The following is a 12,254-nucleotide window of genomic DNA, read 5'->3' on the forward strand; positions in this document are numbered from 1 at the left end:
ACACAGATTGGATACTTTTAAAAAGTTTAATTATATTAAATTTCTGTATACAACATAACAATTTGAAAAGGCTTTTTGTACAAGATAATTGGTAGAAAAGGTTGAAAATATTTCACCATCTGTTAAATTCATGAGCCTAAGAAATCTTTAATTATATCCGGAAAACGGTTGAAAATATCAGAATAATTACTTGGGTTTTTCAATAAAGCGTTCAAAGTCGTCAAGGTTTAAGCAAAACGGTCGACAGTCAACAGTATTTAAACGATTATTTGGTCCTTTTCGTTAGAGCGTTTAGAGAACTACCATTCTTTAATTAGGATTTATTGGATATATGAAACGGTTTCACAAGAGCGCCAGCGGACAAATATTTGAATATTAATTTGAACATTTTCTATAGAGATTCTTTAGAGAGTCTTTAAGGGACTATGTTCATTTTGCCTAAAAACCGGAAATAATTTTAGAATGACGTTTGGAATAAAAAAGAGCGTAATTTAAGGCTCTATCCGTCAATGGCAACTAGGGTTTGGCAGCTCAATTGATTTTCAAAGTTTCAGGCAAAAACTAAGAGCGGTTCTTAAGATCCAAAATTCTTCAAAATTTTCGCATTTTGCCTAAGAACCAGAAATAATTCTAGAACGACGTTCGGAATAAAACAGAGCGTAATTTAAAGCTCTATCCCTCAAATGCAGCTAGAGCTGGCAGCCCAATCGATTTTCAAAATTTGAGGAAAAACCAAAAGCGGTTCTTGAGATACAAATTTCGTCACAATTTTCGCATTTTGCCTAAAAACCAGAATCAATTCTAGAGCGACGTTTCGAATAAAATGGAGCGTAATTTAAGGTTCTATCCCTCAATGGCAACGAGAGCTTGGCGGCCCAATCGGTTTTCAGAATTTGAGGCAAAAACTAAGAGCGGATCTTGAGATACAAATTTCTTCGCAATTTTCGCATTTTGCCTAAAAACCGGAAATAATTCTAGAATTACGTTTGGAATAAAAAAAGAGCGTAATTTAAAGCTCTATCCCTCAATGGTAACTAGGGCGTGGCAACCCAATTGGTTTTCAAAATTTGAGGCAAAAACGAAGAGCGGATCTTGAGATATAAATTTCTTCACAATTTTCGCATTTTGCCTAAAAACCGCAAATAATTCTAGAATTTTATTTGGAATAAAACAAATATCGTAATTTAAAGCCCTATCCCTAAATTGCAACTAGGGCTTGACAGCTCAATTGATTTTCAAAGTTTGAGGCAAAAACTAAGAGCGTTTCTTAAGATCCAAACTTCTTCAGAATTTTCGGATTTTGCGTGACACCCAGAAATTATTCTCAAGTGACCTGTGAAATAGAACACAGAGCAGTTTAAGGCTCTATCCCTCAATGGCAACTAAAACTTGGCAGCCCAATCGGTTTTCAAAATTTGAGGCAAAAACTAAGAGCGGTTCTAAAGATCCAAATTTCTTCAAAATGTTTGCATTTTGTGCGAAAACCAGAAATCGTTCCTCAATGACGATTGAAATGAAAAAAGAGCGTAATTTAAGACTCTATCCCCAATGGTAACTAGAGCTTGGCAGCCCAATCGATTTTCACAATTTGAGGCAAAAGCTAAGAGCGGTTTTTTTTGGAAATCCAAATTTCTTCATAATTTTTGCATTTTGTGCGACAACCAGAAATAATGCTAAAATGACGATTGGAATAAAAAAGATCGTAATTTAGGGCTCTATCCCTCAATTGCAGCTAGAGCTTGGCAGCCCAATCGATTTTCAAAATTTGAGGCAAAAACTAAACGCGGTTCTAACGATCCAAATTTCTTAAAAATTTTTGCATTTTGTGCGAAAACCAGAAATAGTTTCTGAATGACGATTGGAATAAAAAAATAAGCGCAATTTAAGGCTCTATCCCCAATGGTAACTAGAGCTTGGCAGCCAATCGGTTTTCGCAATTTGAGGCAAAAGCTAAGAGTGGTTCTTTTTGGAAATCCAAATTTCTTCATAATTTTTGCATTTTGTGCGACAACCAGAAATAATGCTAAAATGACGATTGGAATAAAAAAGAGCGTAATTTAAAACTCTATCCCTCAATTGCAACTAGACCTTGGCAGCCCAATCGATTTTCAAAATTTGAGGCAAAAACTAAGAGCGGTTCTTAAGACGCAAAGTTCTTCACAATTTTTGCATTTTGCGTGTATACCAGAAATAATTCTATAATAAAATTGTGAAAAAAGTGAAAATAATTTCCTTAATTATTATTATAATTAAAAAAATTTCCACATTTTTTATTTTACGTTGCAAACAAGCTCATTATTTTACGAGTTCATAATAATATACTGGCGCGCTTAATTTACGGGGCATTTTGGCGAGCATTTGCAGTTCTACCCAGTCATTAAAACCTCAATATTATTTTAGAGTGGAAACATAAAAGCTCTTCTAAAAGTGCGGTTGTCCGGGGGCAATGTGGGAATTTTAAAAATATAATAAGTTCTGCGCTATAAAATCTATAGGTGCTTGAACATCGTTTTCCTCAAAACCCTTTAAAATCCAGATACTAAATAGTAACTGACTCAAATTGCCAAAAGTTTTATGACTGAGAAGGAAAATCGTTTCTAGCAATGGTTCCAATTTATTATCAGGAGGATTAGCATATGAAAAGCTTATAAGACCCTGAGAGCAAAGGCAATAAGAAAACCCTTTTGGCTTATGTACCTCCAAAATCTCGCAGTCATCGCCGAATCTATTTTTCCATTCGCCTTGATTAAAGTAACATCCTAACCAGATTAACTCTAACTGAGAATAACAATTATTATTATTATTGCTTCGCTACACGTTCCGCATATTAATTTCGAACTATTTCTGTAAATTTGCTGGTAATATACGGCCGAGTTTCGTCGAGTTTCCTAACTACCTAAACGTAGCATGGTGGAGCAACAAGAGATACGTTTTATGAATTAAATTAATTAATTTGGCGTTTGTAGTTTGTAGCTTTAGGGTCACAAATCACTTTCAGGAAGACTGATGGGTTGGGAATTTTTGGACAAGACTCAAGAGCGTGTATGGTCTGAGAAATTTTGCCAATTCAATCAACTTTAACTAGTTTATATTGCTCTAAAGTATGTGATAAGCAAGAAACACACGTTTACACTATATTTCAATATTAAAAATGTTCTTAGTAAAATAAATAAAGACGTCTGAGATTTGATTCAATAATGTTGAAAAATTTGGTCGAAAATAGCGACATGAAAACGCAATCAGCATAAAATTACAAACGTAAGGAATACAAAATGAGCGCATTGTTAAAAAAGTGACATTAACGCAAATATTGTATCAGAAAATGTTCAACTAATTTTTATGTCCATGTTAGAGATGAAGCTGTACAAAGGCTCCAAAGGACGAATTAAATAAATGTGGCCAATTTTCAGATAGCTAATAAAGACAAATTTAGAAATTGAGAATAATTTAGACACTGGTAGCAAAAATTGATGTTAAAAATATCAAGCAATTACACGAAAATAAGGAAACATTGCTATTATTAGTTATATTAAAAGCCACAAAGCAGAAGCTGCAAAACACTAAAATAAAGGAAGGTGAAAAAAACTAGTCAACTGATTTCAATTAATTAGTAAATATACTGATATAATAATAACGAAAGAAGAACAGCTAAACTATGTTTAAGGTGAATATGAAAATGATGTAGAACCAGAAGCACGGTAAACAACAAATTCGCAATTTAAACCAATTAATTACAAAAAAAACTTCATGTAAGCCTTAACAATTCCGAACAACCGACGAGAAGAAAAACTGCACAATTAAGTAAGAGAAGAATGACAATCAGTATTAAAGCCCTTTGTCAAATTTTACATTAAATTCTTGGCGAGAAAGAAAAAAATATCCGATTGATCTTAAGGTGTAAAAAATCAAACCCCAATCATCCGATTAATAAAATCTCAAAAGCAGAATCTAAATACACCAGGGCAATTTCGATCAAACATAATACCATAGAAAAGAATGAAGATGTGGGTATCAAATATAAACAAGTCGTCCAAATGATAATAAAAATATGGTCAAAAGCGAATTAAAATCAAGGCAGTAGAAATAAAGTACGCAATTAGTTTTAATCTTCAACGAAAAGTGTCTTTTAGTTAATATCAGAAAGTGAACAAGTACAAAAATATAAAGAATTAAATAAAATTAAAAAAAGAGACCAATGAAGGCATTTAAAGTTTGGACAACATTTAAATTTAGCAACACACTTGAGGAGAACAAGTATAAAGGACCGAATTTATTGTATTTAGTATCAAAAGTAAACTTAAACTAACCGTAACTTTTTAGTGCTATGATCAAAATAGTATCCACTCTGTATATTGAAACTGAAATGAAAGGAAATAAAACAAAGCTAATCAAAATCTAGAAAATGCAAAATCTCAGAAAGCCAGCAAATTTCAATCTTGATCTCAGCTGTTAGACAACTTACAAAGACGATTCGAAAAGTCCAACAAAGTTCAACAGAAGGTTCAAAATAAATTACATATTAACAATTTAGTAATGAATGGAGATCTCGAAATCAATCGATCCCTGAAGGTGTTATATTAAGTGGATGTTGCACATTAAACACTAGAAGCTAAAATGCTCGCATTTCCTGTGGTTTGGGAGAAAATTGTTTTTTTTGTGGACGATTGCAAATAGTTGATGGATGTCGTTTATAAACGCATAAGCCTCAAAATTCATCAAAAATCTCCTGAAGATGTCCCCCGTTTGAAACTTTCAGAACATATTAACTAGACTTTGCGCATTCGGAAATGAATGCGAAATGAAGCAGAAAGTGACACTTTCTTCGGATTTTCAAAAACTTTTATTTTTATCGACGGTTGCACTTAGTCGATGAATGTTAATAATCGCATACGTTTAGAAAACTCATWAAAAMATCGCTRAASATGTCTTCGATTCCAAACCTCCAAAACAAATTACGTTTATTTYGATTATTAAATTTTCAGAGCAAAAACGTTCTTTGTTGTTTTTTTTTTAGTTATTTTTCTCGACGATCGCTGACTTGATGCAAGTCGTTTAAAATCGCATAAGTTTGGAAATTCACAAAAATGTCCCTGAAGGAGTTCGCGAATTGAAATTTTCAGCAAAATCTTAAGCCGATTTTGCGCTTTCAATTTCAAGAGCAAAAATTAATTCACTTTCTGTAATTTTAAAGACTTCTTTACCTTTTGCTGAAAGTCGATAAATGTTGTTTATAATCTCAAAATTTTGCAAATTAATAAAAAAATTCTGCTGGCGTCCTCAATTAGAAATTTGCAGAACATATTCAGTAGAGTTTGCACAATAAATAGCTGAACCAAAAACTCATCTCATTTTCAGTAGTTTTTAAAAAGTCCGATTTTTCCCGACCGTTCCTGATAGTCGGTAATCGGATAACTTTGTAAATTTAGGAAAAAAATCCTAAAGGTGTCTTCTACTCGAAGCTTTTCACACATATCTAGCAGATTTTGAACATTTAATTCACACAGCAAAACCGCTCTCACTTACTATTGATTTAAAAAATATATATTTTTACGGTTGCTGGAAGTCGATCGATGTGTTTAAAATCGCATAAGTTGGGAAATTAATAAAAATAATCCTGAAGTTGTCTGAGACTTTCGGAATATTTTAAGTAGATTTTGCGCTCACTTTCTGTAGTTTTAAGAGACAATTTTTTTTTAAGTCGTTTACATTTCAAAAGTAAAAATGGTCTTTTCTTTTTGTAGTTTTTATAAAAACCAAATTTTTCAATGATTGCTCATACTCGAGAGAAATCGTTTATGATCGCAGAAGTTTTCAAATTAATGTAACTATCCTGAAGGTGTTCGCAATTCGAAACTATCAGAACATATTCAGAAGGGCATTCCGAATAAATTACCAAAAGGAAAACGCTCTCACTTTCAGGACTTAAACACAATCGATTTTTCTTGGCCGTTGCTGAAAGCCGATGCATGTGGTTTACTATTGCATAAGTTTGGAAACTCATCACAAAATCCCTGAAGGTGTCTTGAATTCGAAAATTTTAGTCGATATTGAGTATAGATTAAAGCATTAAATACCGAATATTGAAACAATTCTGCGAAAAAAGTGGTACCAAACTAGCAGTAAAATAAAGTTTAGAGAAAAACAGCAGACGCCAGGATTAAGTTTGACAAAGAAATAATAAATTAGCATAAAGCGATAAGTTCCAATTTTATAAGACGTATAAAAGATACCTTTTTAACAGTACTATTTAATTTTAAAAAAATTTCTAAGCAATCATAGATAACTGGAATTCGCCTTAATTTTCCAAATGGAATTTTTCAACCATCTAAACTTTTGCTTTTCGTTTTACATTTTTTTCTTTCGGCTTCGTAACGCCGCGTCTTGACTGTAGTTATTAAAGCCTCCAAAGCAGAAGGCAAATAAACAAAAAGCCCCATCAGGAAAATTGATCTGGAAAACTGATGGAAAAGCGATTATCCGGGGAAAACACGGCTTTACAAGCACTCAAGACAAGGCGGAAAGTTTTCCTTTTGGAGGATCAGATGTGGATACGTTTAGATGAATGTGCCGAAAGATTTGCGAGCTAATTTTTTTCTCGTTTTTTTTCAAGGAAAGGAGTGCAATGAATTGTGGCAATGTGGAGCTATGTTATGGCTGCTGCAAGGGGTAATGTAAGCAGCAGGGCCGGTTCGGTGTTTACAGTGCAAACGGGCAACAATTGCGGCCCCCCTGGTCCTTGCAGGGACGGACTGAACTTATGCAGGTCATTTAGTTCGCTACAATGAGTTCCAATGGCTGAAAGTCTTTGTGCAGGTTTCAGCCCAGCCATTTCCAGCCCACCAATCATCAGAAGCTGCTACTCAAAAGCTTCTCCAGAACAGACTTTAATACGTCCCTGTCTCGAGATGGTTCCAGAGACGTACTGGCCGAGGTCCGCGTGCAGACGTCTTATGCTGATAGGGGACAGAGCTTATCGGAGACCACCCTGGATAATCCCTCTCAAGTAGGTTGAATTTATTTTAAATTTTGGTGAGTAAGTAGGAGCTGATCTCAGGCACCTCAAGAACCGGTGTCGGGCCTATTGGAGCCTGATCACAGTTCTTCCAGTGCTCCATGTAGGGGTTCTTTCGATTTTGTTAAACAATTGCAATGACCTCTTATTCAGGTTCAATGGAGCTGGGAGGTCCGAAATAATTTTAAAATTCTTCTCCATGTTCGCTTAATGTATTTAAATGAAGTTGGAGCACGTCGCGAATGGCTTAATTGGAATTTTTAGTACGGCGTCGAGTCGCTGCATAACAAAATAATTTTGCAAACTTTGACTTTGTCGGTGCATGCGGGCGTGATGCAAATCGGGATTTGCTATTTTACCAAAAAAATCGCACTTTGCAGGTTCGGTTAATATAATCGTTGCGGTAGTCGAAATGATACTAATCCTGGAAAAAAATGAAAAAATTGCTGCAGATTTAATGCAGTTTTTCATACAATGCAGTGAACAGGTGGAAATGTTCAAAAAGTTGGTCGCCTGGACAATTTTCTAGGCAAGTGCTGGTTAATTAAACCCGCAGCGACTGGAATTAAAACAACGAAAACTTAAGACATTGGAAACATATAAACAGTTAAGTTAGTAAAATGTATGTAAATAGACAACAAAATTATAATCATACATTAAGAAGCAGCACAAGTTGCAGTTGTAATTCAGGTTCTGATCGGGTTCCAAAATAATATTCTAAGTTCTACAGCTAAATATGCAGCAAAAAGTGCAGCTAACTATACTAAGTTTAACCAAACCAAACCAGACTTAAAGAGCATGAAAGTTAAATTATTGGGGGAAAGTAAATAACAAATAAATGTAAAAGTGTGATTGGTAACCTTATAAACATAAAATTATTAAAAATTAACACATGTTTGTTTTAAACGAAAACTTTTACGCAAAACTGATATTTATCGATCCCCTTTGCATACAGGAATGAACGTTTGAAGCTACATAAAAAAAATTGAAATTAAATAAAGTATTCTAATTGGCCAATGGAAATGTAAATGAAAACGAAAAACAAACAGGGAGTACACGGTCGAGGTCTAAATAATTAAAACAACGTGACTTATTAAGGAATAAATGGTTGCTGAGCGCGACGAAATTAATGCTGAAAAGATACTGGACGGGACAATTATAAACAGGGCTTACATTCGAATAAATCGATCTGTTCACATACCGACGAGTGATTTAATATAGTTTTTAAAACAAAATTTTGATGATTTACTTGCTGTGCAAATGAAGAAAGTGCAAATCAATCAATTATAGAATCCGGTCATTCCTGGAAAATCGCACAGTTAAATTTTCCTAAATGATTGCTGGGACTGTGCCGAAGCGAAGCCATTTACAATAGTTTGCCATAGTAGAAGTCAAAAAAGGTTAATTAACGATTTTATCTGTGGTGGCTGGTTATGAAGGAGTTGCAAATAACGGATGATTATTATCCCCAAAAGTTATTTCAATCAAGATAATTGGGTTTCAGAGTTTTAACCAGGACATTAGAATAAAAGTAAAGAAGAATCCTTCAAGCATTCAAAAATTGCTTTTCCAACAATTAAACTTAGTTAAAACTAAAGAATTTATAAATCAGAAAAAATCCTTACCAGCTTTTTGCAAGCTGGCGCGCCATCCTCCATTTTTTGCCCATGAATTCACGTGTCTACACGGCACTTGATGAATATGGGACTAAAATTTCTACATGTAGACATTTGTAGACAGACGTACTTTTTCTTATAGAATCAAACTTCACAGTCAAAAATATTCAGCAATTTATTTGGAATTTTAATGTTGATTGTACTTTTCCAAATCTTTATAAACCTCTTGGTAATAGTTTCTGAGTATAGCCTTGTATCACTTAAAAAACCCGATTTGTACAATAATTAATACATTATATAAAATATAATTAGTTTCAATAAATCTGAGCAATTCTAACAAACAAGTCTGGATCCATGCTTAAGAGACAGCTCAAGTACAAAAGCAAAACTACTGTAGAGAGAAGATAAAAATGTAATCACTACTGATCCGGCACTTTGCCTGAAACAAATGTTTTCCACATAATTGAAAAAAGGATTTGTATTCTCTTGGTTTCAACTTTTGTGAGCATCTTAGTTTTATCTAGTTTAGTTTAAAATTTTATTTCCTTTCAGAATACGGTCTACACACGTTGCTCGTATCAGCTTCTCTGCGTTCTCAAACAATTAGCTTTAAAGTCAAATATTATTAGAAATTGTTTTGTGCATCCCAATAAATTTGTTTGACACGATCAATGAAGAGAACTTGTGCTAGGTATCAATTTGGATAAACTTTCATCTTGGTGGCGCAATTCACATTGTCTAAATGTTCTCGAGTATGGTGGCGCTGCTTGAATAAGCTTAGCTTCGAAATTCTCTCCAGTGAACCTATTTTCGATTAAATTGGAGCTTGCACTTCATTTAACCCAATCACTAGTTAAAAGTATCTTTAATTCTAAGCACACTGTTTTACAACTTAGGTTCATGGTCTGGGTGTAAGGTGATCTTACATGAAGAATCAATGTCTGCAGTTCATTCATAAGTTTTCCGCAATTTGGCAAATAATAATTAGTAAAATCAACCGTCCAGCGTGGTAAAATATGAGTTCGAACAACTGTTTTTAAAGAATTAAAATAGGTTTTGAAAAACATACGAATAATTTTTGTTTAAAATTGGTCATATAATTCATATAGGAAATATGTCGAAAACCTGGGCAAACACATTGATTTAAAAAAATTCTGGAATCAATATTAAAAAACGCTGGTAAAAACGAAATGGAGCTCGATGTACACAATCAAATTTAATTGGTCCGTTTTATTGCCTTATAAAATTGCGCTCAATCAACAAGAATGGCCTTTCCTATTTACAAATTGTAGGCTTTTCTCGAGCAGATCTTATCTGTTATGGCTTTTGTATTGCTCTAAATCTTTTTCATTACATTTTTTTTATGCCTGGTTGCGAGGCCACGGTTAGGGTTTTTTTTATCCTCGATAGCTTCTAATAATTAATTCAACACAAATTAATATCAATTTTACCATAAAATACCGGGCTATCAGAGATGAAACTGAGAACAATTGAGCCATTGGAGGGAATTTTCAAACTTTCATTCTAACTTTTTAATTGATCCGTGTAACTCGTAGACACTTACTTCCCATTGCCAATTTACTTCTCTAGATATTTTAACAAAACCAATCAATCACGGTATTTATTGGACCATTTTAGGAAAGCAAGTATTGGGTTCGTGCTGAAAGAACGTTGTTTTTGCGGCTCAAACAGTCACTTGATAAAGATGAGTTTCACTCGGCTAAAGTGTTTTTCGTGCGTCTTTTAGAGAAATTCCCGCAGTAATTAATTTCAGTCTTTAGTTTATGGGCTAATTGAGAATCGTAGATTTAGTCACGTCATGGACCCTCGAGTAAAAAAGCTGCTATAAGTAAAGTAAACAGCAAACTCGGCGCATAAAACACTTAGAACAAAGTTTAGATGAAAATACTAATAAAAATTAGTTTTTGTTCGTCTCAATGTGGGCAATCAGGTTTGCCTTTTACGATAGCGATTATTTATTTCAGTTAAAAAGTCCATCCTGCTTTTGGCATTAGGGTGTTTGTCCTTAGAAACAATTTATTTCAGGCATCCTGAACTTCTGTCGTCTTCATTGTTTCATGTCTTACTTCTTTAAGGCAACTTTCATGGCCTGCAAATTCTGCTCAGAGATATTTGAAGCTTTTTACCTGCTGTCTTCTCGGTGTTCATGAGCATAGTTAATAATTAGGCTAAAGTGTTAAAAGAATCATTATAACATTGGGAAATTATCTGCAGATTTTGCAATAAGCACATCCATAGCATAGCAAACAGCATGGAGGATTCCCACTTTAAATCCAGCTGTTTTGGGAAGAATTTCTATTATTTTGTACATAGAGTTTGATTTTCTTTAAAAAAATCCCCCAAAATTGTTCATTTATAGATATAAACATAAAATAACTCAATTTGCGAGTGTTTACTGTTGAAAAACATTTTAGTGTGATGCCTAGATCGTATAACGAAGCAACCAGCAGACAACTCGGATTACATGCCAGCATCGGATTCGATTTATTGATAAGTTTTTGTATTTTGTACTTCGATGTCTTTTATTAAAATTGACTTAGGCATCTGCACCCTTTTTTTAGTTTTTTTGGCAAAGTCTACCTATTTTTTATGCCTTTTCACTCGTTAAAACGGTTGTTTAGCCCGGATTACATTGTAGATAAAGGGCGTTGAACTAAAACTGTTTCAACTATGAGAGTATACTCCTGAGAAAATTTAAATAACAGGGGGTTAAAAATTTTAAATTAATATTTTTACTGAGCCGCAAATTTAACACGTATTTAAAATATTTCTTTACCTTTGACTCTGAATATTTTCTTAATCGGCCATCCGATCTGAGAAGTGTTTTTACTGAATGATAGATCCACATTCTTTGACAAAATTTAAGTTAGAAGATAGGCAACAAGAATCAAATAAAGATAATCTACATGGTGTTTAATTAATGTCACATTTTCTTAGTCAAAGTTCAAGTACATCTGCAGACAATATCGGACAGCTCAGACAGAAAAAAGGGACACGGTGTTATAGCATCATGTCTTCTGAGTAATTTGGATCTTTCATCGTCTGTTTGCCTTGAAAATTTCGAAAGATATTATTTATTATAACCGTTATCTCAGATTTTCTGCTCAAAATTCATTTTGTATGTAATTACGTATGTAACTCCGTAAGAAAGCAAAACAAAAAATAACCACCTTAGACGTAAAAATGAGAATAGTTTATCTTAAAGGAAACAAAAACTTGAACAACTTAATTGACAGAACAGAGAGCATAAACAAATGTTGTTTACACAGCTTTTTTTCCAGAAACTTAATTTGCAGATAAAAAAGTTTCACTAAATATCGCACGGAAAATGTGATCGTTCACAAAAATATAACATGGTAAACTTTTCTCTCTGGACTACCCCCATATTGCCCGCAGAAATATTTGAACTTTGACCAAAAATGTTGTTCAAGAATAGAGATATGATTCGATGAAAAAATTATTCAAATCCGACCACCGACTGAGAAAATATTGACAGTCTAAAGTTAGAGAATGCATGTGCATATATTCAAATGGAAGCATTCGCAAAGGCTCTAATCTATCAACCAAAGAACAAATTGCACGAAATCAACCAACCTAAAGAAACT

The 12,254-nt window shown here is 33.6% G+C and overlaps 1 protein-coding gene across 1 annotated transcript in view; it reads left to right on the forward strand.

The window, feature by feature from the left end:
• Positions 1-6,610: 6,610 nt before the first annotated feature.
• LOC125504043 (cyclic nucleotide-gated cation channel subunit A-like) overlaps positions 6,611-12,254 on the forward strand; it is a gene marked incomplete at both ends in the record, with an annotated part of 37,128 nt that continues 31,484 nt past the window's right edge. Inside the window, 2 exon segments of the mRNA XM_048665365.1 lie at positions 6,611-6,763; positions 6,814-7,003. Coding sequence (XP_048521322.1) covers positions 6,636-6,763; positions 6,814-7,003 — 318 coding nt within the window.

Source organism: Dendroctonus ponderosae, unplaced genomic scaffold (assembly GCF_020466585.1).
Source record: "Dendroctonus ponderosae isolate FM_Combo_2020 unplaced genomic scaffold, Dpon_F_20191213v2 Dpon_F_20191213_33, whole genome shotgun sequence".
NCBI classification, from domain to species: Eukaryota; Metazoa; Arthropoda; class Insecta; order Coleoptera; family Curculionidae; genus Dendroctonus; species Dendroctonus ponderosae.